General features: G+C 44.5%; 2 protein-coding genes and 1 long non-coding RNA gene across 7 annotated transcripts in view; 1 reads left to right on the top strand and 2 right to left on the bottom strand.

Annotated features, from left to right (window-relative positions):
* Window positions 1–26,876, top strand: part of AP4B1 (adaptor related protein complex 4 subunit beta 1) — a 30,608-nt gene that overhangs the window by 1,192 nt on the left and 2,540 nt on the right. Inside the window, exons 2-9 of one of the 3 annotated variants that reach the window (XM_072769736.1) lie at window positions 1–63; window positions 20,297–20,464; window positions 22,046–22,270; window positions 22,743–22,873; window positions 23,251–23,398; window positions 24,191–24,687; window positions 25,891–25,974; window positions 26,772–26,875. In XM_072769736.1, the coding sequence (XP_072625837.1) occupies window positions 20,352–20,464; window positions 22,046–22,270; window positions 22,743–22,873; window positions 23,251–23,398; window positions 24,191–24,687; window positions 25,891–25,974; window positions 26,772–26,875 (1,302 nt within the window). In that variant the 5' untranslated portion in view covers window positions 1–63; window positions 20,297–20,351. Of the gene's footprint in view, window positions 64–20,061; window positions 20,188–20,296; window positions 20,465–22,045; window positions 22,271–22,742; window positions 22,874–23,250; window positions 23,399–24,190; window positions 24,688–25,890; window positions 25,975–26,771; window position 26,876 lie in introns of those variants that run through there. The other 2 variants (XM_072769737.1, XM_072769738.1) reach the window with 2 other exon arrangements.
* On the bottom strand, window positions 14,247–19,811 carry DCLRE1B (DNA cross-link repair 1B). 3 transcript variants are annotated; one of them, XM_072769740.1, is made up of 5 exons: window positions 19,341–19,811; window positions 18,499–18,664; window positions 17,991–18,173; window positions 15,422–15,762; window positions 14,247–15,220 (listed from the first exon to the last, which is right to left on the bottom strand). In XM_072769740.1, exons 1-5 carry the CDS (start codon window positions 19,527–19,529, stop codon window positions 14,708–14,710), a joined length of 1,392 nt encoding a protein of 463 aa, XP_072625841.1. In that variant the 5' UTR covers window positions 19,530–19,811; the 3' UTR covers window positions 14,247–14,707. The 3 variants fall into 3 exon arrangements, with proteins under 3 accessions (XP_072625841.1, XP_072625840.1, XP_072625842.1); XM_072769739.1 differs by having other exon boundaries at window positions 14,247–15,762; window positions 19,341–19,810; XM_072769741.1 differs by lacking the exon at window positions 19,341–19,811 and adding an exon at window positions 19,080–19,235 and having other exon boundaries at window positions 14,247–15,762.
* Window positions 23,459–26,876, bottom strand: part of LOC140601160 (uncharacterized) — an 86,913-nt gene continuing 83,495 nt past the window's right edge. Inside the window, exon 4 of the long non-coding RNA XR_012004211.1 lies at window positions 23,459–24,739. This is a non-coding gene — a long non-coding RNA (uncharacterized lncRNA). The remainder of the gene's footprint in view (window positions 24,740–26,876) is intronic.

Below are 26,876 nucleotides of genomic sequence, written 5' to 3' on the forward strand. Positions count from 1 at the left end.
GAACTGAGAACATAAAGTCCTCACATTGGGCTGACCTGGGAAACAGCAAAATGTGGAGACTGGGTAAGCATGTCAGCTTGGGGAACCTGGAAAAAGGCAGAACTTGAGCACTGGTGTAGAACAGACCCTGCTCAAAAAGCAGGCTTCAAACACACTAACTGCTTACCAGGCCTCAGCTCAACCAACTCCATGGCGTGCTTCTAGGCTCCTACTATCTCAAGTTATATACCTTTCCTCTTTTCAAACTCACAAAATTCAATTTTAGGGAACCTTTCCCGATCGACTCCCACTTTATTCTAATGATTTAATTCTACATCATCCTCTGTATTTACTTTCTTGTTTATACTTGTTGATCTATTTTCCTCATTCTTAGGTCACCTCTTTAGTTTGCCTCACTACAGGGAGACCTTCTCAAAATCTACTATTTCCCCCTCTGTGGGCCTCCTCTACTCCAGGCACTCTCCTAGATACTGGGTCAGATGCAACATGAATAAGGTATAGTCTCTTCCCTCAGCTTACAGTCTACTGAGGAAAAAAAAAAAAAATGCATGGAGACATATATAAGACTTGAATGACAGAGCCAGAGAAGACTTCAGAAAAGGAGATATTTAAACATGGCATGGTCAAAGAAGTTTCAAAATTGAATGTAGCTAGGGTTCATTTGTCCATACAGCAAATGTCTATTGAGTATTTTCTGTGTGCCAGGCACTACATTAGAAATTAAAGATACAAAAAAGAAAAAGCATAGCCCATGCTCTGAAAGACCTTACACTTTAGCAGAGAAGTGGCAAGATATGGAATTAGTAAGGCAGGTAGAGTCAGCTTTTAAAGGCAATGAAGAACACTTAAGAGGTTTAATCAGACAGGTATTATGAAGGAATCTGTGCTTTAAAGAGAGAGCTAGTGGCAGCAAGGAGGATAGCTGACTGGAATGTGTGTAGGCTAGAGGAAGAGAGCCTAATTAGAAAGCTATGATAAAGGATTGGTCAAGCAGAGACCCTGGAGAGAAGGAGGCTGATGGGACAACTCTCCTCCTAGACAAAATCAGTGCAGATGGAGAGAGAGATGAAGCTGTTGCCTGTTGGAAGCACGGAATCTCACCTAGGGTATAATATTGCTCTGGGGCCTAGAGCCTAGATTCAATGTTGCAGGAAAAAGTCACTTGCTCGGGAGTTGCAGTGCATAAGGCCAACCTGGAGGAGTTGACCAAAAGGCTGTGTCATGAGAGAAGTTGAATCAGAAAACTCATCAAACCCTGTGAAGGAGTAGTGAATCCAAGAGTCCAGGAAGAAAAGATAATTCAAGTAGAAGCCAACAGTTAGTTGTAAAACTGGGAGGACTAGATGAGAGTAAAGGTCTGAAGGCAAGGACAGGAGGCAGGACAGGGAAAAATCCTTTGAAGCAGGAGGGAATCTTCAATGCTTTTTAAAAATCTGACCCCAGAAGACTTTATCTGGAAAAAATTCCAAACACACAGAAAAGTTAATAATAAAAAAAGCACCTATATATCCTTTGCTTGGATTTTTTTATTAACATTTTTCCTCTTGGGAGCCTGGGTGGATCAGTGGTTGAGCATCTGCCTTTGGCTCAGGTCATGGTCCTGGGATCCTGGGATCGAGTTCCGCATGGGGCTCCTCACAGGGAGCCTGCTTCTCCCTCTGCCTGTGTCTCTGCCTCTCTGTGTGTCTTTCATGAATAAATAAATTAAATCTTTAAAAAAAAAATAAAACCCCAAAAACATTTTGCCCCTTTTGCTCTGACACTTGCAGTCTCCAATAGTTAAGACACATACACGTTATTTTTTTCTGACCATTTGAAAGTAAATTGCACACATTATACTCCTTTATCCCTTAATACTTGAATGTCCTAAGAATATGTACACTCTACATACACAATATATACAGTTACCAATTCCAGGAGACAACATTGATACAATCCCTTAATCTGCTATCTGTATTCCAAATTTTGTCATTTAATACAGTAACGTCATGCTTACCCTTTTTCCCCTTCCAATAGAGGATCCAATTCAGGATCCTATATTGCAGGTCTCTTAGGCTTCTTTAATCTGCATCAGTTCCTTAGCTGCTTTTTTTTGTCTGATATTTTTGAAGAGTACAGCCCCACCCACCCCCCACCCCCGCTTGGTTCGGACAAAAGAATGTTCCTCATTTCCAATTTGTCCCTGATGTTTGTCTCACGTTTATTCATTATTAGATCCCTGTTATCCATTCCTGGCCAGAATACTACATAAGTGATATTGTGTCCTTCTCAGGGTATCAAACCCAAAGTCAGATGATGACTCTATCCCTCACTGGGTAATAATTTTGGTCACTTTGTTGAGGTGTCTCATTTCTCCACAGTATATTTGCTATTTTTTTCCTTGTAATAAGCAATCTATGAGGAGACATCCTAGACCCTGCAAAGCTCCTGCTCCTCATTAAACATATTCCCTTAGAGTTAGCATCCGCTGATGATTCTTAACTTGTACCAGTCCTCCTTCATCTCTTATTAATTTAGTTATCTGTTAATGATATAGACTCATGGATTACTATGTTTTTCAATGGTTTATAATTCCTTACAGTCCTTAATTATTTGGGTGCCAGAATTTGCCAGATTTAGGGGTGGCGCAGTGGGTCAGGCATCTGCCTTTGGCTCAAGTCATGACCCCAGAATCCTGGGATTGAGCCCCACATTGGGCTTCCTGCTCAGAAGGGAGTCTGCTTTTCTTGCTCTGCCTCTCCTACCCTCCCCCTGCCCACCCCCCTACCCCACCCCTGCCACTAGTGCTCACTGGCTCTCTCTCATGCTTTCTCTCAAATAAATAAATAAAATCTTTTTTTTTAAGTTTAAAATGATGACACAAAAAATAAAATTAAAAATTTCCAGATTTATATGGGTGCCTTTTCAAGTTCCTGTGTCCTTTTTGGCATGTCTGAATGTCAGATGTCCCTGACTCATCTTGACTCTTGCTCGTTCACCATTCCCTGGAGCATTGGATTTCTCCACTGGGTGCTTTGTATCTGGCCAGAAAAAAGCAAAGGAAAGAAAAAAATATGGATTATTTGTGTGGGAAGTTTTTATACACCAGGCCTGCATGTAGCAAACACATAGATCTATTCTGCACACATCACATTGGTGGTCACTCAGGAACATGGATACTGCTAAAGAGATTAGGAGGTGACACAATCCGTGTGCCCAAGGGAAAAGAGACATGACTTAGTAAAAATTAAGCCAGTCTGTGCCACGCTTGTCCAAAAGCCATTCCTTGTGTTACTTCTTCCATATTAATACAATCCCAGTTGTATTCAGAGAGAAGGAAGATCCCTTGATTTCAAAGAAGGTAACATCCTCTCACCAATTCAGAAGATAAATCACAATGGTCCAAACCAATCCTGGTAATTCCACTTCTCTTCACCAATGACTAGTCTAAGAGTGGGTATAGACTCAGTTCTGGTTAATGAAATTGGAAAGGAAGTCTAATGGAGGCTCCTAGGAAAATTTTTCTTTTTGTATAAAAAAGACAGGACCTTCACAGAAGAAATTCTTTTGTTCCTGCCTCTCTTTTTGCTGAGACAAAGGAATGAAGACACCAGGCTTGGAAATGCCATAGCCATCTTGTGATCATAATGTGACAATAAACAAAGATGAAAACAGTCAACATGCTGAGGACAGCAAAGGAAACAGAAAGAATGGGTCCTTGATGACAGAGGTAAACTTCTGAATTAACCTGGGACTGCCTACCACTTTTGGACTTTTTACATAAATGCTTGTATGTTTCAAGAACACTGTTAGACAAGTTTTCTGTTCTTTGCAGCCAAAATCAGTCTTAAGTTGCTACAGGAAAGAATTAGGAGAGATTTTCTAGAAAAAGGAGCTAATTGGTGGTGGATATCCAAATGTTCTGAGAAGTAAAGAGAATAAGGATGAAGAGCAACCAGTGGATTTGCAATTAGGTCACTGCTGATCTTGGTAACAGCAATTTTAGTGGCATGGTGGGGGCAGAAGCAAAGTGATTGCTACAAAGGATTCTTTTTTTTAGGATTTTATTTATTCATGAGAGACACAGAAAGAGAGGCAGAGACACAGGCAGAGGGAGAAGCAAGCTCTCTGTGGGGAGCCTGATGAGGAACTTAATCCCAGGACCCTGGAATCAGGACCTGAGCCAAAGGTAGATGCTCAACAACTGAGCCACCCAGGCACCCAGGATTTTTCCTCGTATAAGTGGTGAGTGACAAACCAGGAAAGATGGAATCTACTCTAGTCAGTTCCCATATTCAGCTCCTAAGATCTAAGGAAGCTGCTTGGTTTCCACCTGTCCACTTCAGCCCACATCTGGGTATGCACAAACTGAATCACTTTGACTGCTCTACCACTTCCCACAGGCATAAGCCAAGAAAAATTATTCTGGCCCCTTACCTGGTTTCATGGAGAGCAAATCCAGCATGTGTGATGGGGGAGTGAATAGGACCTTTTTAAAAACATTTTCTTCCAGGATTTATTGACTGTATAATAAGTACCAGACATTCAGTTAGAATAAAAAGATGAGTAAAGCACATTCTGTGACCTCAGGGATCTGACAATCTAATTAAGGATATAAATTAGGAACAATTATAACAAGTCCAAGACTGATCCTCAAAGTGGCATTACAAGCGTTAATTGTCTGACGATCACTGCAGAAGCATCTAAAGTATCACTATTGGCTGAACAGGGACTTAAGGACGACAGCACTATTTCAGCCAGGCCATCAGTGAGATATTTGTTTTTAGCAACTATTTTCAAGTACCTTTTTCATGAAAGATGTGAACAGGATAAATATGCTGTTATATTATCATATACAATAGACAGGAGCTCTTCAGTATGACAAGTACTCATTGGGAAAGCGTGACTGGTCCGTACTAGGCCACCAGAGAGCCATGGGGTTAGAAACTGAAACCAGGCAGGGATGAGTGTGATATACAGAGCTAAGTGAAGCACCTACCTGTATTAGGATAATCGGGGGAGTGAGTCCCTCCACTGTATGGTAAGAAGCCTTGGTCCCCTCATGATTCCCACACCTCTCATCTTCCCCAACATCTTCCCACTAAAGCTGGGGTGGTTGCTGTGCTGAATAGTGGGATTTTAAGTAGGAACTGGCTTCCCCGCTCTCGGATGTAAGTCTTGCTGGTCTTGTTTTCTCTTTGTATCAAAATGGAACATTTTGGTGACTGGGTCCCAGCAGAAATGATGGCTTTGGTTGGAAAGGGAGTTTGGAAGAAGGCCGTGGCTGTGGGATTAAAAAGAATCAAATACAACTAGCTAAAAGAAGAGGAAGACGAAACCAGAGAGAAGTGGTGGTTGTACAACATTGTGAATGCATGAAATGCCACTGATTTCAATTCCGAAAAAGGGGGGAGGAGAGGGAGATTTGCAGGATTTAGAGATAATAGGCAAGAGACTTGATACCTAATTTTCGTAACTTTCAAAAAGAGTCAATCCAGAAACTTCTGGGAGAAGAGCAATCCTTTAAACACTCATACAACCGTGTTTATTCTTCCTAAGACCCTCCTTCTCCCTAATTGTTTGTTTCCTCCATTATCTACACATGACCATCTTACTCTCTCTTACTTTCTCCATATACCAACTCTTTGTTCAGCACAACCAAGGGATAGTGCTTTTCTCTCTCTTTTCCTGGGCCAAGGAAAATTCTTGTTATCATGCCTCCACCATTCTGTAGCTTCTCACCTTCAACCAACTGTTACACAAGCTTTTAGCACCAGCCTTCCTTCCCTCTTTCCCTATTCTCAATTCTGAGCAAAAGCCAAAGGCAAAACAAATGTCTGGGAAGGGACACAGAGATCCACAAGGGAGAGGGCTATGAATCAGGACAGGAACTCGAAATTCAATCATTGACTATTATTTGTGCTAAGTCATTTTGCATTTCCTACAGACTCAGAAATCAAAAAGACACAGGGACGCCTGGGGGGCTTAGTGGTTGAGTATCTGCTTTGGCTCAGGTCATGATCCCCAGATCTCAGGATTCAGTCGCACATTGGACTCCCCACAGGGAACCTGCTTCTCCCTCTGCCTATGTCTCTGCCTCTCTCTGTGTGTCTCTCATGAATAAATAAATAAAATCTTAAAAAAAAAAAAAAGATATAAAAGGACCTAATGAAGTATCCCTTGCCTAACGTAATGCCTGATATGTGGTCAGTACCAATAACTATTTGGCTGAGCAAATGACTATTTATTCATGGTGCTCAAAGTATTCTATAGTTAACTATAGAATAGAATTTTGGAAATTTCAACAATCTTCATCTTTCGCTGTGAATTTAAATTAGTTTTTAAAAACTATTACTTTTGGAAACACTTTTAGAAAATCTATAAGCTCTCATCAACTGGTTAACAAATGGCTCACTCCTTTGGAGGCAAGTAGAAGGATGGGCCCTATTAAAATCCTAAAGGATTAATTCTCTGATGTGAAATAGGATTGTGCCTGGCTAACCTCAGTGCCCCTAGAACATCCAGTACAGAAGTAAACTACAGAAGTAAAAGTGTTACTTCCAAAAATATCCTGAATCCACTACTATTTATCTCCACTGATACAGACTTTCTGATTTCACAGACATTAAGAAGTGAGATATAGACTAATAATAAATATGCATTTTTCAGTCCTATCTTGATTAAAGGGGGTGCATGTTTTAGTTATGTATATATTAACTAGGAGCCTTACAGAGGATGCGCTGTCATGAACAAAAAATTACCTGTTCATTATGGTGCTCCTCTGTAAGGATGTAGAATATTACAAGTTGGTGAATTAAACAAAAAGGTTCAACTCTGACTAAATTTGACTATACTCTGATTTCTACGACATCCTTGATCTATCCTCATAGATGCAGATATTCAGAAATCAGGACTAATGTTATTCCCAATAAAATGTTATGGATGAAACTTTATAATAATTTACATAATTTAAAAATTAAGTTTTCTCTGATAAATATATATGTTGTTTTCTGAGGAGCCCTAGTCTCTCAGAAAATATAACCTTTAACCCTAAGGTTTGTGTTAACTCCAAAGCAAATAAAACAGTAACTTTCTCTTAAGTACATAGTTATAAAACATGCCATTATAGAAAATAGTGTTAATTCATAAAATATACCAGTTACTTGTAAAATTCATTATTTTCTTCTTCTCTCTTTCTTTATTCCCCTCAAATATCAGTATGTAGATATTCATGGGCATAGTTTTACAGTTGTGTACATTTCTCCTTCGTGAAAGCTTTGGGGGAAGAAAAGGCATGTCTTTTATTTTTGTAACTGCTTGTGCTAAAGAAGTTTCTCTAATAGATTTACATCCAGACACAAGTCCCCTTTCTTCCAGAAACCCCAGTTCAGCTCACCAGTATCTTTCATGGTCACAAGACCTTCCTAACTGGTTTGTCTGCTTTTGTGCCTGCCCCATTCTCCATCTGTTGCTTTCAATATGTATATAAAATCATATCATGCCCCCCCACACACTTTAAGGCACTCCAGTAGCTTCCCATTACACTTAGACTAAAGCCCAAACTTACTTTAACCCCAAGACACTTCTTTTTTTTTTTTTTTTTTAAGATTTTATTTATTTATTTGACAGAGAGCACACACAAGCAGGGTGAGGGGCAGGCAGAGGAGGAGGGAGAAGCAGATTCCCCACTGACTGCAGAGCCCCACAGGGGCTTGATCTCAAGACTGTGAGGTCATGACCTGAGCCTAAGGTAGAGGCTTAACTGACTAAGCTGCCCAGGCACCGCCCCCTCCCTAGGTCTTTTTTTTTTTTTTTTTTTAAGATGTTATTTATTTATTCACAAGAGATACAGAGAAAGGCAGAGACACAGGCAGAGGGAGAAGCAGGCTCCCTTTGGGGAGCCTGATGCAAGACTCAATCCCAGGACCCTGGGAGCTACCTGAGCCAAAGGAAGATGCTCAACCACTAAGCCATCCAGGTGCCCCTCTCCCCAAGACCCTTCTGACCCCACATCGGCCTCCCTCTCTGAATTTACCTTCTCCCTCTCTGACACATGCTCTTCCTAATGTTCCTAGGATACAAACCTCATTCCTACCACATCGTCCTTGCCCTGATGCTAACAAGTCTTCACTTCACTGGCTCATTTTCATCACTCAAGTCTCATCTGAAGTGTCCATCCCCCAACGTACCTTCCTTGACCTGTTTCTGAACTGCTCCCCACACCCATTAGCCAGTTTCATTTTCTTCTTAGTATTTATCACCATCTGATATTTATGTATATTGCCTGTCTCACTTCTTTAGAATGCAAATGCCACATGGTCAGGACATTTTCTCTTCCCTATTTTGTATCTCCAATGTCTAGAACACATGCCTGGCCCATAAAAGGCATTCAGTAAATTTTGTTGGCTGAGCAAATGAATGAGTGATTTGTGGACACAGGTTTTCGAAGTAACATATAAAAAGTGTCTGCCAAGGTAAGCTTTGCTAGCTCCTTGAGGGCTAAGAACTTGCCTTATTACCTATTTGAGAGAAACAGTATTTACTAAGAGAGGATTGCCTAAAGGATGAACAATCCATCCATTTCTCTAGATTCATTCATTTATTCATCCTACCAAGGCTTGTTATTAAGAACCTGCTATGTGTTCTAGACATTATGGATGCAACAGTGAACAAAAGAAACAAAGTCCTGGAGTTTGCATTCTAGTACAGTGAGGTACACGCCAACCTCAATAAGTAAATGTTAGAGTGTGTTAGAAAAGTAGTAAGGGCTCAATGGAGAAAAAGGAAGGGAGAGAGCGGGTAACTGGCCAGGCGGTTGCAATGTTAAATAAGATGACAAAGTCTTGCTGAGCAAAACCTTGAAGGGGGTCAGGAAACCATGTGGCTATCCAAATGGAAGACATTGTAAGGAGAGGGAACAAAGTGAGGTAAGTGCTTGCCTTGCACACTGGAGTAACTGCAGTGAGGCTAGCATGTTTGGAAAGTGTGAGTGAAGGGTAGGGGAGTAATAGGAGAGTACCTGGCAGACCACGTGGGCCAGGAAGACCACTCTAAGAACTTTAGTTTTTATTCTGGGTGAGCTGGAAAGGCCTTGCAGGATTTGAACAGAGAAGCAGCACTGTATGATTTATGTCAGGCCTGCTGTGGGTACTAGACTATGTGTCTGCAGGGGAGGGGGCAATGTTGGAAGCAGGGAGAACATTTAAGAGGCTCGAGCGATAATTCACACATGAGACAAAAGCTGTTCGGTAGGACAAAGGTGGCAGATCTGGGTGAAGACGGGGAAAGGAAATAAGATTTGTGATATATTTCAAGGTAGAGTCAATAGGATTTACTGACAGATGGTAGAGCGGGTGGGAGGGAAAGCAAAGAGAGAAGGAAAACTGGAAACCAAGCCCTCTAAATAAACAGAATAGGATTGCTTAGCAGAATGGAAAGCCATTTTGATGTATGAAGTCATGAATTAAAATGAAACCAGTCAGCCTGGTTGAGGGGTTTCTCCAACAGCATCTAGCTGCTCCAGTATAGGCAATGGGCAAATAGATGGTATAATTTATTCAGAATTGGAGTTTTTCAAGGCAAGGGTGTCTGAGTAAGAGAGCAAGGGAGTTGTATTATATCAAAGGATCATGGGAGGCAGTCAGGTCAAGGTGGGAAGTGGAAGTTCAGAGGGGGCTTACACTAGCAATGGAGGGATGTGAGCAAATAAGCTGGGAGAAAAGGCTTAAATTGAGATTTCAGATGCAGTGCAATTTCTGGTAACTACAGACGTGGTGAGGAAGACACAAATAAGGTCTTCGGAGGTCAAAGAAGCTGAAAGGCTGGAACATTGAAATCATCCAGAATGAAGACAGAATTCTGAAGGAGTGAACACATGGAATTTTGGGGAGAGCAGCGTGCTCAGAGAGCATGGAAGCTCCTCGCCCTCTTCCAGACCCCACCCTAAGCATCTCTTCCATCTGAGTTATATCCTTTTACAACAAACCAGTGATCTAGTGAGTGAAATGTCCTTCTGAGTTCTGTGGGCTGCTCTAGCAAATTAATCAAACCCAAAGAGGAGTTGTTGGAACTTCCAGTCAATAGCCAGTGGTCAGAAGCACAGGTGACAAACTGGACTTGCAACTGGTGTCTGAGGAGAAAGAGAGCAGTCTTATAGGATTGAGCCCTTTGAGGGACTGGAGGCTATCTCCAGGTAGAGAGTCAGAATTGAGTTGAATTATAGGATACCCAACTGGCATCAAAGAATTGTTGGTTGGTGGGGAACTCTCTCCACTTGCCCTCCCCAGTGTAGGAATTGGGTGCTCAGAACCTTTTAGCAGGTTTTCTCCAAACATTATATCCCTGACTCCCTCTGTAAAGGAGTCTAGTGCCACCCTGATGCTTTGTTTCTGTGGAGCTTGGTTAGTAGGGTGAGTGAGCTGGACACAATGTTCTTGGTTCCACAAAAGCACACTTTACAGTGAACACATTAAGAATGGGATTATAGCATCTAGGACAGCCTTTTCATCTTCCACGCCCCCAAATTCTTGAAAACTGATGAGAGGACTCAGGATTGGTAAAATAGCCAATATAATTGTTTTTAATTTTTATTTTTATTAAAGATTTTACTTCTTTATTCATGAGAGACAGAGAGAGAGGCAGAGACACAGGCAGAGGGAGAAGCAGGCTCCATGCAGGAAGCCTGATGTGGGCGTCAATCCCTGAACCCCAGGATCATGCCCTGGGCCAAAGGCAGTCACTCAACCACTGAGCCACCCAGATGTCCCTAATTGTGTTTTTTAATATGTGAATACTATAAGGGAAAGACTAACCCAAGGCTAGTCTGAAGTTTTGTGTGATTGCAAAATGATTCAATGAGCCATCTGTCCAGGAAAGGAACCAAGCCTAAGATTCTGGGAGCATTCTGTGATCGGGTAGGTTAAGGATGCATTCAAAGAAGAGGAAGTTATCTAGGAACAAGTAGTCAAGGTGGAAAAGTATAGCTAAATTAAAGCACTGTGGTAAAAATAAAGACAAGCCTGACCATTCTGAGAATCTCCACAGGAATTATAGATGTAGAAGATTATGACGGCCAGCAGAATTATTCTGTATTGATGTGGTGGGGTGTTCCATGGAGGAGGAAGTGGAAAGCACTGTGAACCCAAGACATAATAGCTTGTTTCGTAGTGATTAGGGAGGGTGAGGGGTGGAACCAGGTAACAAACCGACAGCTATTCAGTAGTGGTAGCACCAGCAATACGTGCATATGGACCCCCAGGTGGGATTTCTCCTGCTTCAGAACCACTCCAAGAATATAGAGAGAATGATCTCCCTGGGAGTGGACTTGAAGTGGAGATCACAAATCCAATTGCTTTTCTTGAATAAGCATTCTTGCTTATCTCCTATTTCCTACTATAAAGGGCAGTATGGGTCAGGAGTGAGAGATGGCCCCTCAAAGCCAGCCAGGCAGATTTTTTTCTCTAAAGGGACTTAAGCCACTGTCAGTCTTCTTGTGGAATAGTACACATTTTCCCACAGATCATGAAACAACTAATCCCTAGGAAATTTCCTTTCTCCCTGTATCTTCAAGCCTAATGATAAGATCTCCTTAGATCTATCCGATCATTCAGAGATTCTAAAAATTCATTAAGGGGTGCCAGGGTGGCTCAGTTGGTTAAGGGTCTGACTCTTGGCTTGGACTCAGGACATGATCTCAGGATCATGGGATCATGGGATCGAACCCCCGTGTCATCCTCCACACTCGGTGGGGAGTCTGCTTGGGATTCTCTCTCCCTGCCCCTTGGTCTCTTCCTTCACACACACTCTCTCTCACACAAGTAAGTAAATAAATAAAACCTTAAAAATAAATAAACTGGCTACTTATGGATATATGAAATGCAGCACTTTCAAATGAGACTATTGGCAACAGCCAATCTCTATTATAAGCCAGACAAATTTACTTTAGAAAACTTTCCCATTATTAAAACACAAACATGCCATCAACAATTAAGTTCCTCAAAGCCATTTGCTTCTACTCCCCCATCTGAATTCACATAGATCCCATTTCAAGGAATGCATGTGACACAGCACATGCCAAAAGTAGACAGGTTCCCTTGTTGCTAGAAGATAACGCCAATCTGGGGGCCCTTGTATGGAGACTACCTTATCTCTCCCAGCCACCTTTGGGTAGCAGAGAACTGAGACAGCTAGAGGCTCCCAAAGGAACTCTGGCAAAGCCTTTGCTCACACAGCTCTAGTAAATATTTATTAACTTAACATACACGGTGATTTACCAGATGTTCACGTTCCAGTCTAAAGTCATCATTTGAACTTAACAAATCTTCAAGATATTCTAATGCTATCCTCTTCTGCAGAAAGGATGCCCTTTCTGAAGGGCAATTGGGCACAATTTGCATTAAGAATTTAGAATTGAAAAAAAAAAAGAATTTAGAATTGTAGGGGCACCTACAATTTGGCTCAGTTGGTTAAGCATCTGACTCAATTTCAGTTCAGGTCATGATTTCAGGGTTGTGAGACAGGGTTCTGCACTGGGTGTAGAGCGTGCTTAAGAGTCTCTCTCCCTCTGCCCCTGCCCTCCCCAACCCAAAAAAATTTACAACTGTAATTCTACTTTCAATAATTTAAGGAAATAAACAAAAATGCCATGAGATATGCCTAAAAATGTTCACTGTATATGTATAGTTGTGAAAAAAGGGCACACAAAATGTTGAATTTGGAAATGGTATTACCTATGTAAGGTATCTTACAACTACTCATAGTTAGTTACATTTCAAATAATATTTAATGGTACAAAGAAATGTTTAAGATATTCTGAAAGTAAAATGCAGGGTTGAGACTGTATACAGTATTGCCCCAATTGTGAAAAAATAAACATATATCTAATACATTTATAAATACAAAAAAGGACTAGAAGAAAACAATTGATGTTCATGGGGGAATTACAGTTGGCTTTTTCTTTATCTTTATCCTTTTTATAGGACTTCCAAAATTTAGTATTTCATATATAGAATAATCTCCTTAGAGAACCAGAAGCTAAGAGAACCAGTATTAGAAATGCCAACATGGGATAGACATTGAGCTCAGAATTTTACCAATTATCTAACCTCTAGAGCAACCAGGAGAGGTAGGTCTCTCAGTCCTCGTTCTATTTTTTTATTTTTTAAAGATTTTGTCAGAGAGGGTAGGCAGAGAGAGAGGGGGAAGCAGGCCCTCTGCTGAGCAGGGAGCCTGACAGGACCCTGGGATCATAACCTGAGCTGGAGGCAGATGCTTAACCAACTGAGCCACTCTCCCCAGGAACCCCGGTCCTCACTTTACAGATGAACAGAGGCTCCACTATCTAGGTGTGGTAGCTCCTTACCCAAGGTGCCCTGGATTTGAGCCCAGGACAAACCCATGTTTCCTGCTGCCCCACATGCCTCACCTGCTGTGGCTCCTAGTGAGCCCATGGGAGGCTTACAGTGAAGATCACTGACAGAACAGAGCTGTGTACAGCTTGCCCAAGGGCAAGGCCTTATTTTACTTACTAAACTCATCACATCTTCTGAGAGTAATAAACTTTTTCCTGGGTAAGAAACCACCTTCTCTATTGTAAGGCTCCATTTGGAGGAAGTTTTTATCCATGTGCCTAGCTCCACAGGCCTGTGCCCTCTCAGAGCCTATGGTATCTGTTGTCCCGCTTGTTGGTTTGGCATGTTGTCAGGCTGCAAGCAGAAGGACAGGGCAGAGCTGCACACCCCCACCCCTTCCACCAGCTGGCTCCTTGGTCTCTGCCCTGGATACTAAAACAAACAGGCTGTGTGCTCTGGCTCCCTCCCTACTCAACCCAAGTGGGTGGGGGGTTGGGAGAGCAGCAAATATCCCAGCTATGTGAACAATCAGGAATATCTGGCACACATTTGATCTTTTATAACTTTATTTCAGCCTAATAGTCAGGGCCTCCAGGCAGCTGGGAGGCTGCTGTACCCCTAAGTCTAATGTCAGCTGGGTTCCAGATATGGCCTTGGTGGGGCATGCCCAATCCCCTAGCTGGCTATTCCAGAGAAGTCTCCAGTGACACTAATTGCAAACTCTCATGGATGCAAGGGGGAGTTTCTCTGCACCATTCCAGGGTTCTTCATTGCTTCCTGTTCCCTCCCAGAGGCAAAGAGAGGAAGTCCCTTTGATGGGGTCATGGCAAGTCAATGACATTCAGGATTGGAACACCCTGCCTGGATCACCACATTATCCTCCAACAACCCAGTTCCTAACTTAAACAAACAAAAACCTCACAACAACACATAACTGCCTTTATTTGGGAAGAGGGGGAAGGGGACATGGGGAATGGCATATGGCACACAAAATGACAATGGGAATAACCTGGTCCTTTCTGATTGAGACTGCACCTCTTTCTGCACCCACATCAGAGGACTGCATGTTCATATGTCCCAAAAAGGAGAAATACCAAGTTAAGGTTAAGCAGATTAAATTACTAGACTTCTTGGAACCTTTGATGTGCTCAGGTATAACGGGCAGGGGGCATAATGAAAAGTGTTTCTTAAACAGAGTCAACCATAAAACTAATAAGTCTGTAGGCACTGGGATTCCAAGGGACACACTTGGAGAGGTAATGCTCCAGGGTGAGCCCACAGGGATCCCATGAAGGTTGAAAAGCAAGGCCCACCACACACCTCCTCACCAGCTATCAGTCACTATCTTTAAAACTGCAGTGTTGGGTCAGCTAAAGGGATCATTCTGCATTCAGTTCTCTGTATTTCAATAGGGGTTTATGGTATCTTTCCACTTGTTGGTCAAAGCCCCTACAAGAGAACTGTGCCTGGAAAAAGTTCACTGGAGTCAGAAGGTATTTTAGTGCCAGGCCCCTGAACTTAGGAGCCAGCAGAGGAGCAGCCTTGCTGCTGTGGGACAGCGGAGAATCCTGGCCCACCCAGGTACTCTGGTTCCCCGAGGCTGCTGAGCCAGCATGGTCTCCCTTGGGTACCAAGTGGGGCCCTACACCCATATCCTCCCCAGTTTCTAGAGAGAGAAATTCCTCATCTGTAGACCGTAAGTGCATTGAAAAATTCAAAGGGGCAGTCAGTACAGTCACCATCTTCTGGGACTCAGAGATTGGGACTGCCCCAACCCATTCTTTGCTGCTGAGGTCCAGGAATGATGGTTTCTGCTTCTCAAGCTCCCCAGAAAGGTTCTCGTTCTTGGCCTTCTTTGAGTCCCCGTCAGCTTGCGACTGATCAGCAGTTTCCTGAAAGGAGTCAAACACAACACCCTGAGTTCTCGGCCTCTTTAGCCTCCTTTCTAACAATAGCCAGAGAAAGCTTGGTTTTCTTGAAGAGGAATTCATATATTGCTGCACAGAGTTTGGGATCAGGGGCATAGAGAGCCCAGGGCTCAGGCTGTCCTGAAAGTAGTCCCTACAGGGCTGCTGACTGACAATGGGCACCACCTGGCAAGGCTTCAGTGCTGCAACAAAGGTCTGAAGCTCTGAGAAGGAAGAATGGTCAGAGTAAGGGATGATGTGGATGTCAGGGTGGGAGCGGTGGATTTTCCGGCTCGTGGGAAGGATAGCAATGGTAGGATGGGTCTGGTTCCAGTGCAGCACAGCAGTGCGGCAGATCTCCATGTGGTCCACGGCATGGATGCGGCCGGCTTTCTCCTCCACGGTGAACACATTTGCCAGGCCCAGCAGCTGCACCAACTCCAGGCGCTGAGGGCTTAGTACCACCCAGGTCCGAAACTCCAGGGCTAGCTGCTCCAGCAGTGACTCCTTTCCCAGGCTATAGAGTCCTGGATAATGTTAAAGGAAATGGGAAAAGCAAGAGATGAAAGAGAAAGAAGATACTGGGGAATCCTAAGAAATCAACCAAATGTTTAACAAAAATACACAAAATTGATGGGGCAATCGGGGAGTACATCGGGGAGGAGGTGGCATATGAGCTGAGATATACAGAAGATGGGGGAAGGCTTAAACAGAATCCACCCACTGGTTCAGTTCAACAAAGGAAAGCATATACCAGGTGCTAGGCCCTGTGAAAATAAGCATAAGCCTCAGTCCTCAAGGAGTGTAACCTCCACAAGGACCCAGAAGCAATGTGGTTACGGGCAATGTTAGAGACATGCACACAGTATTATGAGAGTAAAGAAAAGTATCTACTGGTTGACAATTAGGGAAACTTTCCTGAAAGTGGCAACTGAGTCGTCATAAAGGATGGGTCTGAGTCTACCTGGCAAGGGAAGGGGATGATGAGTCAGTGTTACTAAAGTGCAAAGAAGGAATTGGTAAGAAATGACACAGGAGAGAACAACTGGTAAGGGTTGCATAATAAAGGGCCTGTATACACTGCTAAGGAGTTTGAACTTAATTCTGTAAGTGAAGGGGAGCCATTAAAGAATGTGCAGCAGGAAAATGGCTAATTTTTTTTTTAAGATTTTATTTATTTATTCATGAGAGACACAGAGAGAGAGAGAGGCAGAGACATAGGCATAGAGAGAAGCAGGCTCCATGCAGGGAGCCTGATGTGGGACTTGATCCCGGGTCTCCAAGATCACACCCTGAGCTGAAGGCAGATGCTCAACCACTGGGCCACCCAGATGTCCCGGAAAATGGCTAATTTTAATCACAGGAATAAAATGATCAGAGGAGGGCTTTAGGGGGAAAAAAAAAAAGAAGTAGTAGCAGTATTATTGGGTCACCTGGGTGAGGAGATGCTGAAAGCAGAAGTACCAGTTAGAGAGCTCCAAAATGAGGGCACCTGGGTGGCTCAGTTGGTTAAACATCTGACTCTTGATTGGCCCAGGTTATGATCTCCAACTCTTGAGATCAAGCCCCACATTGGACTCCATGCTTTCTGTGGAGTCGGCTTGAGAGTCTCTTCCTCTGCCCCTCTCCCTACTCGTGTGTGCTCGTGCTCTCAATAAATAAAATTTACAAAAAAAAAAAAAAAGGCCCAAAATGTCTTATATACAATTGTGGAATCGCTAGACCCAACCATATAGTTGGTTTCTGGCTGTGTCTGGTTTTAAGCACTTCACTTGAATATCTACATTCTGATAAATTTTGTTCACTCAGGTAACAAATATTTATTGAGTACCTCCTTAGGCATTAATCTAAGCATTTGGGATATATCCACAAATAAAACAAAGAGCCCCACCATTGTGAAATTTATATTCTAGTAGGGGTAAACAGGTAATAACCAAATACAACGAATGTAAATTGTAGAATATGTTATGAGGTGATCATCTAATATTGGCTCTCTCCTATTTGAAAACCTTCCACAGCTTTTTATCCAAATGTAACCATTTGGATCAGGTTACACTTAAGGATTACATTTAGGATCAAGTTCAAGCTTATAAGCAAGCACTTCAGTCCCTCTTACCTTGACAGCCTCCTCGCCCACTGTGTGCCTGTCACTCTGGCTGCTGCTTCTCTGTTCCACAAATAAGACTCCTTCCTACTTCTATCCATGCTTTCAAGGAGTTGGGGTGTGTGTGCGTGTGTATATATAGCAGAAGTGGAGAATAGACAAATAAGCGATAGCATATTGAAACATGGATAGAGTATACTGGAAGATGATGAGCGTTATGAAAGAGCTGAGATGGTATAAGGGATCAGGAAGTGGGAATGTGGGAATAGAGATGGTGGGAAGATTGTAATTTCTTTTTAAGATTTATTTATTTATTTAGAGACACTGTGCACAGCGGGGCGGGGGTGGGGTGGGGAGCAGGATGTTGGTGTTGGACAGCTGGGAGAATTTTAAGCAGACTGGGCGCTTGGTGTGGAGCCCTAGGCAGGGCTTGATCTCACGATCCTGAGCTGAAACCAAGAGTTGGAGGCTAACTGACTATGCCATCCAGGCACCCCAGGAAGACTGCAATTTTAGATAAGGGGGTCAGGGTAGATTTCATGGAGAAGTACGGGGGGTCTACAAAGACCTGAAGGATATGAGAAACCCTCAAAAAAAAAACCCAAGATTCATTACCTATGGGTGAAAGAAAAAGGAAAGGAAACCACTCACCAATCTTTATGTTATGTTGTGGGTGCTTTCGAATGAGCTCAACAATCTGGCGGGCAGCTTCTTGTCGGGAAGGAAGAACCCGGGCTGGATTGCAGTTGGTGTTGTCTAGGTATAAGGTATGGATCTGTTTCCCCAGTTTCAGGGCTGGCTCCTTTAACATGGATGGTGTATACCGAAAGTCACCTAGACAAAGAACATACAGGGAGCAGAGAGTCAGAGACAAAAGTATAAAACACAAGCCTCTCCCTGCTTCCAACAGCTGATAGACACTTGATTACTGGCCTGTGGAAAAACAAGAAGTCAGGCATTAACACAGTATAGCTTCTGTTTCCATTTTGCTTCTGTTTTTATTATTCTTTATAAGGTTTGAAACTTTAAAGAGTGGGAAATCAGTTGAGAAAGGGTCACTTTGTTTATATGGGTTGAAGCCAGGAGGCCTCCAGACTTCTGAGTTAAGGCTACTCAAGAAAAGTGGTATCTAGGCTGGGAAGGTAGGAGGGAGGCCCACCTGTGTAGAGGATGGTTCCAAAGTATCCTTCAAAGAGAAACATGACAGAGCCAGGGCAGTGATTGGCGTCCATGAGGGTTACAGTCATGGTCTCGCGCCCAATTTCATCTAGAGGCAGGACATGGCTCTCACCAACCTCCAAGGCCCGGATCCACCTCTTAGATACCTGAGGAAAAAGGTGGTCATTCTAGTGAACACAGAATCTCCTTGATACTGCCCTGGATCAGGAACTAACCCTTTACGGCAAGGAGGGAGGGAAAGCAGACCACATCCTAAGCCACCGTGGAGCAGGAGCTCTATGGAGAGTCCCCTCAAATCCCCCCTTCTTTCTCTTACTCTCCCCTCCCACTCTTTGTACAGTTTAAATTATGAGTCCAAAACCAGTCTAGCCAAGAGATTCTCAAACATTCCTGATCATCATAATCCCTAGGGAGCACCTGGTCCAACCAGATTTCCAAGACCTGCTCCAGCTAGATCTACTGGATCGGTGGGAGAGCGGAGGTAGGGTGGGGGCCGCTGGAGAACATGTGTAGTCCCCCAGCACATTAGGTGGATTCTGATGAGACTAAGGAAGCACTGGCCTGGTTTACATGAAAAGGTAGGTAGTTTCCTTGGGTGGACTAAAAGATCTCCCCGACTTCTAGCTGAAACATCCCAAGTCGGCCAGTCAAGAAGCCAGACTCCCATTCTGAGCTATAGGCGCATTTCTGGATTCAAACCACTCCCGCATTTGTAAAACTCGGCCCTCCTGTCCCCGCTCTACGCGCCCGAGGCTGTGACGGATCGCACAGCGCCACGGGACTCCGCCCCGCCCCCTTCCCCTCCCCCGAGCCCCCGGGTACCTGCAGCTGACGGTGCACGAGGTGAGCCGTGATGGGGGAGCAGTAGAGCGGCCGGGCCCAGGTGCTAGACAAGCCCACGGTGTGGTCCGAGTGCATGTGGGACAGGAAGAAGAGCCGTGCGGAGCCAGCCCGGCGCAGGCTCCAAAAGTCCACGGCGATGGGGGTGTGGGGGATCAGGGCCCCGTTCATGGTGGCGGGGCCGCGGGCTCACCCGCGGGATCCTCATGGGCTCAGGGCTCCGCGATCGCGCCCTCTGGAAAGTCGCGCTGGGGGCAACGGGAAGCCGGCCCGGGAGAGGAAGAAGCCCCTGCGGCGGGGACAGAAAGAAGGAAGCGGCCGCGCTCCCGGGAGGCCCGGCTGGAAGCGCAAACCGCGCAAACCGCCCGCCCGAGCGCCACTCCTCCCCGCGCGCGGGAGCCGGGGCTGAGGCCGGGCACTCAAAGCGCGCGCTGCCGGGCGCAGACAGGCCGAAGCAGCGGATCTCCGATGGTCGCCGCGCCCCCGGCAGAGGGAGCTGCGCGGCTGCGCCCCGCGGAGCGGCGGGGGAGGGCGCCGGGAGGTCGGCGTCCGGGCGGCGCTCGGCGCTCGGCGCTCCCGCGGGGGGGGGGGGGGGGGGCGCGGCTGGGCGCCGTCGGCCCGGAGGAGGCGGGACTTCCGCAGGGCGCCGGCCGGGGCCTATCGGGGCGGGTCGCCGCGCGGAGGCGCTCGGACGGCGGCCCCGGCCGGGAGGGGGCCGCGCCCTGGGGCGGCGAGGCTGGGAGTGGGGCGGAGGGCCTCGGGGTAGCCGGGGCCGTCTCGGGGCGGAGCGAGCCGGCCTGCGGGCCCCAGGAGGGAACCGCCGGAGCGGGTGCGGGGCTCGCCGGGCCGTGGAGCCTGGGCTGCGGCCCGGGGGAAGCGGAGGCGGGGCCGACCTCACGCCTCGGGGCGCTTCGCCGACCGACCTTTGCTTCGCCCAGGTTCCCCCGTCAGGGCTGGGAGGAGCCCGCGGGGACTGCTCCTGGCCGGGAGACGATGCCGTACCTGGGCTCCGAGGACGTGGTGAAGGAGCTGAAGAAAGCTCTGTGCAACCCTCACGTTCAGGCGGATAGGCTGCGCTACCGGAATGTCATCCAGCGAGTGATTAGGTATCAGCCACGGCCCGCGCTCCCCGCCGCCGCGGGCCCTCCACCCCTGGCCGCTCACACCGGGCAGGGCACGTCGGGTCGCCCTGCTGCCCCGCCGGCCTTCGCAGCCTCCCCCGGGGGACCCACTTGACTCCGTTTACTCGGGAGAGTGGCTACACCCGTGCCTGGAACTTACACTGCTGACTCCCTCTAGACCTATAGAATCTGGGACAAAAAGCCTTTTGTATCTTCAGACCCACATATCCTACTGCCTGCTGGGCATTCCCTTCTGGATGTTTCTTCAAAGACATGCAAAATAGCACCTGCGTCCTGCCCCTCTCCCCAAACCTGCTCTTCCGCTGGTATTTGGGTTGAGGAATGTCACCATCCAGCTGACCAGGGGAGGGAATCAGTCTTGATGACTCTTGATTTTCACTTCTCTGGTCAGATGGTATGGATATATAGTTCTAGATATCCATCTTCTTTTCCTTAAAAAGTTCTACCTATTTATTTTTTGTTGGCACCGCTGTTCTGGTTTTATTATCAAAGCAATTGCAGCGGCTTACCAGTAGGTCACCTTGCCTCATTTCAGTCAAGTTTCCCAACATATGAGTTTGAATAATGCATAACTCTTGCCTGTGGTTGTGGATTGCAAACTTTGGTATGCACAAAAGTCCCTTGGGGTGCTTTTTTTAAAAAATGTAAAATTTTCATCCGGTCCAGTAATACTGCTTTTAGTAAGGTGGCGTGGAACCCAGGAATATGCATTGGAAACAGACATCCCATCTGCTTCCTGTAGGAGACCACCGCTTGAGAAATAGTGATCTACAGAATAAAGTCCAAACTTCTTATCATAGCAACCAAAGAACACCCTGCTTAGGGAACTACTTGCAGACTCACAGAGTGTAGCATTACTTACCTACTACACTTGCCTGGAAAATTCCAGCTCATTCAACTGAAGTATTACTTCCCCTTTGGAAACATTTTTTATGATTTTTTTAAAATTTATTTATTCATGAAAGACACAGAGAGAGGCAGAGACACAGGCAGAGGGAGAAGCAGACTCCATGCAGGAAGCCGGATGCAGGACTCTTTCCAGGGACTCTAGGATCACACCCTGGCCCGAAGGCAGGCACCAAACCGCTGAGAAACCCAGGGATACCCCCAATTTTATGATTTCTTAGCAGTATTAGATTTCTGGATCCCCACTGCACCTTGTCTGTTACTTCTGTTTTAATACCTACCTGTGGTACTGTAATTAGTGGCATTTTTTTTATCTTGCTCCTTAGTCATATTTTGAGTTCCTAGAGATCTGAGACCATGCATTCTTCAAGATTATATCCCCAGAGCATATCCCTGGAATGTAGAAGCTGAGTTACACTGGAATGTACCAGGAATTCAATAAGTGTTTGTTGAATGAATAGAAGAACATTTGTGGTAGGCCCATAGTGTGAAGTATTGTGCAGTGTAATAGGCAAGGTAGATGTGGTTGCTTCCTTCACAATCCAGTTGGATAGCCAGGATGTGTATAGGTAAAATGCCTTTTGTTGTCGGCTGGGGATTATGTATTTTACTTTTTTCTACTGTGTGTATTGGTTTCAGGCACATGACTCAGGGCTTGGACGTGTCCGGTGTTTTCATGGAAATGGTGAAGGCGAGTGCCACTGTAGATATTGTTCAGAAGAAGTTGGTTTATCTGTACATGTGTACATACGCCCCCCTGAAACCAGATCTGGCTCTTTTGGCTATTAATACGCTGTGCAAAGACTGTTCGGATCCCAATCCGATGGTGCGAGGGCTGGCATTACGGAGCATGTGTAGCCTTAGGTGAGTACCCGCTTCCCTGACTGTTTATCAGTGGCTGATGTATTCAGGAGATCATGGGGCACGTTTTCAATGGTGATAATCTATTTGAGCTTTGTAATACTAGGGAAAATGTTGTAACCTGAACTCAGGTTTTCAGCCATTGCTTAGGCTTAAAAAAACTATGTCATATGGTTACATTAAAGGGAGTTTTCCATCCTCACTGAAATAGTTTTTGGTTTTGGGTAAAGGTTTCTAAACAAGTCAGTAAATATAGATAATATGTAGATAATATATTTTTGCTGCCCCTGGAGTATTATTCCAAATGAAAAATCAAGTCTGACTTTTTAAGTTGGGCAGTGGCTTTCCCTAATTCTTTATGATGTGATAGAGGTACATTCAAACATCTACTAACCCTCTTGTTAAGTGAATAGGGGCTGAAGTATGTCAAAACTAGTATTTCAAGATCTGGCTGACTCCAGGATGTGTTGCTTAGGATGCCTGGTGTGCAGGAATATATCCAACAGCCTATTCTCAATGGCCTGCGAGATAAAGCTTCATATGTCAGGAGGGTGGCGGTCCTTGGTTGTGCCAAGATGCATAATCTTCATGGAGACTCTGAAGTGGGTAAGTTTCAGTGTAATCCATCATGATCAGTATTTATTTGTGTCTCCATTATATGTATGGTTTTGTAAAAGATGACATGACTTTGGTAGAAAATAGTAATATGGCCCTACTTCTGTACTTGCCTCTTTAAGTAGAAAGGCTGGTTTGGTATTTTTTGAGATTAGAGAAGTCTTTTCTTTGGGGGCCCAGGTGAGATCCATTGGATTAGCTAATTAGAACAGTATGGAGATGGCAATTTTTTGCCTTGCACTTTGTTATTGCCTTTGTTATTTTTGAGGCAGAGAAGTTCAGCTTTGTCTACCTGGAGTTATTACTCTGGTTCTATTCCTGAGACTCTGAAGCTGTTCTTTATCTGAGATCTTTGTGCTCTTTTATAGACGGTGCTCTGGTAAATGAGTTATACAGTTTGCTGCGTGACCAGGATCCAATTGTGGTTGTGAATTGCCTGAGGTCTCTAGAAGAAATTCTGAAACAGGAAGGAGGTGTTGTCATCAACAAGCCCATCGCCCACCATCTCTTAAATCGGTTTGGTTGCCTTAGTGCTCTTTTTGTTATTATGAGATCTGCATCCTAGTGGGATCTTGACGTGTTAAATTAAGGAGACATCTTTTTTTTTTTTTTTTTTTTTTTGGAGTTCGATTTGCCAACATTTAGCATAACACCCAGTGCTCATCCTGCCAAGTGCCCCCCTCAGTGCCCATCACCCGGTCACCCCAACCCTCCACCCACCTCCCTTTCCACTACCCCTTGTTCGTTTCCTAGAGTTAGGTGTCTCTCATGTTTTGTCACCCTCACTGATATTTTCACTCCTTTTCCTTTATTCTAAGGAGACATCTTGAACAACTTCTTTAGAGTAGTAAAGTCAACCATCACTATTAACTTTCTTGTATTTCACTGAGAGAATTTCTTTTATTTGTCTTAGATTCTTTTGATTATATGGAAAGATGGCAGAAATATCCCGTGGAAATAGGTTCTTTTTTTTTTGGAAATAGGTTCTGTCCTCCTCTACAATCATTATGTTCCCCCAAACGAAGCATTTATGCTATCTTAAACTGTAAAAAAAATCAGGATCTAGGTATAGTGATCATGGTCTGTGGCCTTGGATAAGTGAGAATTGTACTGTAAACTCAACTCAGACTTTAAAGCCTATTTTGTGTAAAGTTTAAATAGTACATAAAAAGAATAATTCTTTTATGGCATAGACTGTTTTGAGAATTTCCTCCTTGTGATGAACAGATGACCGGTGACATGGCATTTGCATGCAGATGGTCCTAGTTTGGTTGCTAAAATAACACTTTTCTTTTCTTTTTTGGCTAGAATGCCAAAACTGGACCAATGGGGCCAGGCTGAAGTATTGAACTTTCTGCTACGCTATCAACCCCGCAGTGAGGAGGAGCTGTTTGACATTCTCAATCTGTTAGATAGCTTTCTCAAGAGTAGTAGCCCTGGTGTGGTGATGGGGGCCACAAAACTCTTCCTAATCTTGGCAAAAAAATTCCCCCATGTACAAACCGATGTGCTTGTGCAAGTCAAGGGACCTTTGCTGGCTGCCTGTTCTTCAGAGAGCCGTGAGCTCTGTTTTGCTGCTCTATGTCATGTGCGTCAGATCTTGCATAGTTTGCCCGGTCACTTTAGCAGCCACTACAAAAAATTTTTTTGCTCCTACTCGGAGCCCCACTACATCAAGTTGCAGAAGGTGGAGGTGCTGTGTGAGCTGGTGAACGACGAAAATGTACAGCAGGTGCTAGAGGAGCTCCGAGGGTACTGTACGGATGTGTCAGCCGATTTTGCTCAGGCCGCCATCTTTGCCATAGGTAGGTATCTGCTGCCTTTTTTCCTTTTGGAGAGGTTCGACCAACCGGAAAGCTGTGGAACCATAGAGAAGAAAAGGGAATGAATCTTGCGTCAGAGACAAATTACTATGCACCAAAGAATAGAGTCAGTGACCGCAGACAGGAGTGGGGGGGAGGTGTTTTTCTTTGTCAACACTGGTGTTGCCATATCTTCTAAGAGAGAGAACACAGGTAACTCAAACTAGAGTACTTAAAATTTATATTGCCTTTTGTTGGCTGCTACCCAGAATGTTTTCCTGTATATCATCTTAGCACCATCTTGAGAGGCAGTCAGGAAAAGTGGACAAGTATTATCACTTCGTTTTAGAGATGAAGAGACCCAGAAACAAAAAGGTTATTAAATTGACCGAAAGGTCATGTAGTTCCTGACCTGGGGTTGGAAGTCGACTTTCCAGACTCAAAGTCCTATGTCAGAGATGTCTGGGCGGCTTAGCGGTTGAGCGTTTGCCTTTGGCTCAGAACATGATCCTGGGATTGAGTCCTGCATCGGGCTCCCTGCATGGAGCCTACTTCTCCCTCTGCCTGTGTCTGCTTCTCTCTCTGTGTATCTCATGAATAAATAAATAAAATCTTAAAAAAAAAAAAAGTCCTATGTGAGTTGGCCAGTTGTTTATTGAGTTTCTACTACGAGCTATGTATTGTGCTAAGTACATACCAACACAGAGTAAATCCGAAACCTTACAGGCTTTTTCATACTACTCTGGAATTCAAAAGGCCACAGTGACTCACAAAAGGAAAGCAGCCGGGGAGTTATGTTTTGTTGGAGGGCTTCAAGTGGCAGAGGAGAAGGAACCCTTATATTAGAATAAAGAATGATTATTTTCAGGAGCAGGAAGAGAGAACAAAGAGGAGAGCAGGGTCTCCTGCAGTCAGGTGACTGCTGTCAAGTGTTCCTGGCAGGACATTGCTGTGTAGGTGATCTGCAGCCCGCGATGCCTCGTATCTAGCTGCCACATAAATACCTTTGTTGCTGAAAGTTTTCAACCTTGTTCAATGGAAAATTCACTTTTACCAAACTTAGGAAACAGATTGTTATTTAATCAAGCAAGAGGTAATTATTTTTTAAGGGTATCTTTGGTTCTCTTTGTCTTTGTCTGATGGGAAGTTTTTTAAAAATGAGGTGCTAGGATTTGACTTACCACTTTGCTCTCTGTTCCTCCGTAGGTGGTATTGCCAGGACCTACACAGATCAGTGTGTGCAGATTCTAACAGAGTTGCTGGGGCTTCGACAAGAGCACATTACCACAGGTAATGGCTGGCTACCCTTTGAGCACTTTTTTTTTTTTTTTTTTGGTCAATTGCTTGCCCCGTAGCAGTTGCTTATAAAATATTTGTTGTTGAATAAGAGCTTTAAACTTTTCTTTGTATCATCATCTGTTGCTATCAGCAATAGCATAAGGTCTTAGATCCAATAGGTAGAGGGTCTTCAGGTTGCCATAACTCTGCAAGGCTGTTCTGTAGATAATGAAGGGTACCAGAATGCTCATGCTTGTTAACTCCCCACTTTTACTTCTCTTTTTGCTTTATGTCAGCAGTGGCTTCTAGGGCTGGGACTAGGGTGAGGCAAGCAGGGTCCCCAGGATGTAAAAATTTAAAGAGGCACTCACTCTCAGGTTCGTGCAAGTGCTAACCCTATGTGTCTTCTTAAATTTTACACCCCCAGTGCCTTGTTTGCCTTACCCTAGTCCCAGCCATGGTAGCTCCATTTATACTGTCTTCAGAATAGCTTTCAACAATAATATGACCTCACATTTGCTTTACATTCTATAATGTGCTTTTGCACATATTAGCACATTTTGTACATTTTGCATATATTAGCTCCTTTATCCCCATAGCCAATCCAATAAGGGCAACATTCATTTAAGAAATTATTGCCCATGTCCAACATTTCTCAGGTAATCATTGACCACCCCTCCAACACCCATTTTACAGAAATTCAGTAGCAATTACAGTAGCAATCTAGTCTGAATATGTGACTTCTTTTAAGATTCCTTCCTGCGTGGAGCCTCTAATCGTGTGCTCTTGTATCCTGAGCTGTGTTTTAGTGGTGGTGCAAACTTTCCGAGACCTGGTTTGGTTGTGTCCTCAGTGTACGGAAGCTGTGTGTCAGGCTCTGCCCGGCTGTGAGGAGAACATTCAGGATAGCGAGG

The sequence above is a fragment of the Canis lupus genome, chromosome 12 (genome assembly GCF_048164855.1).
Source record: "Canis lupus baileyi chromosome 12, mCanLup2.hap1, whole genome shotgun sequence".
Lineage (NCBI taxonomy): Eukaryota > Metazoa > Chordata > Mammalia > Carnivora > Canidae > Canis > Canis lupus.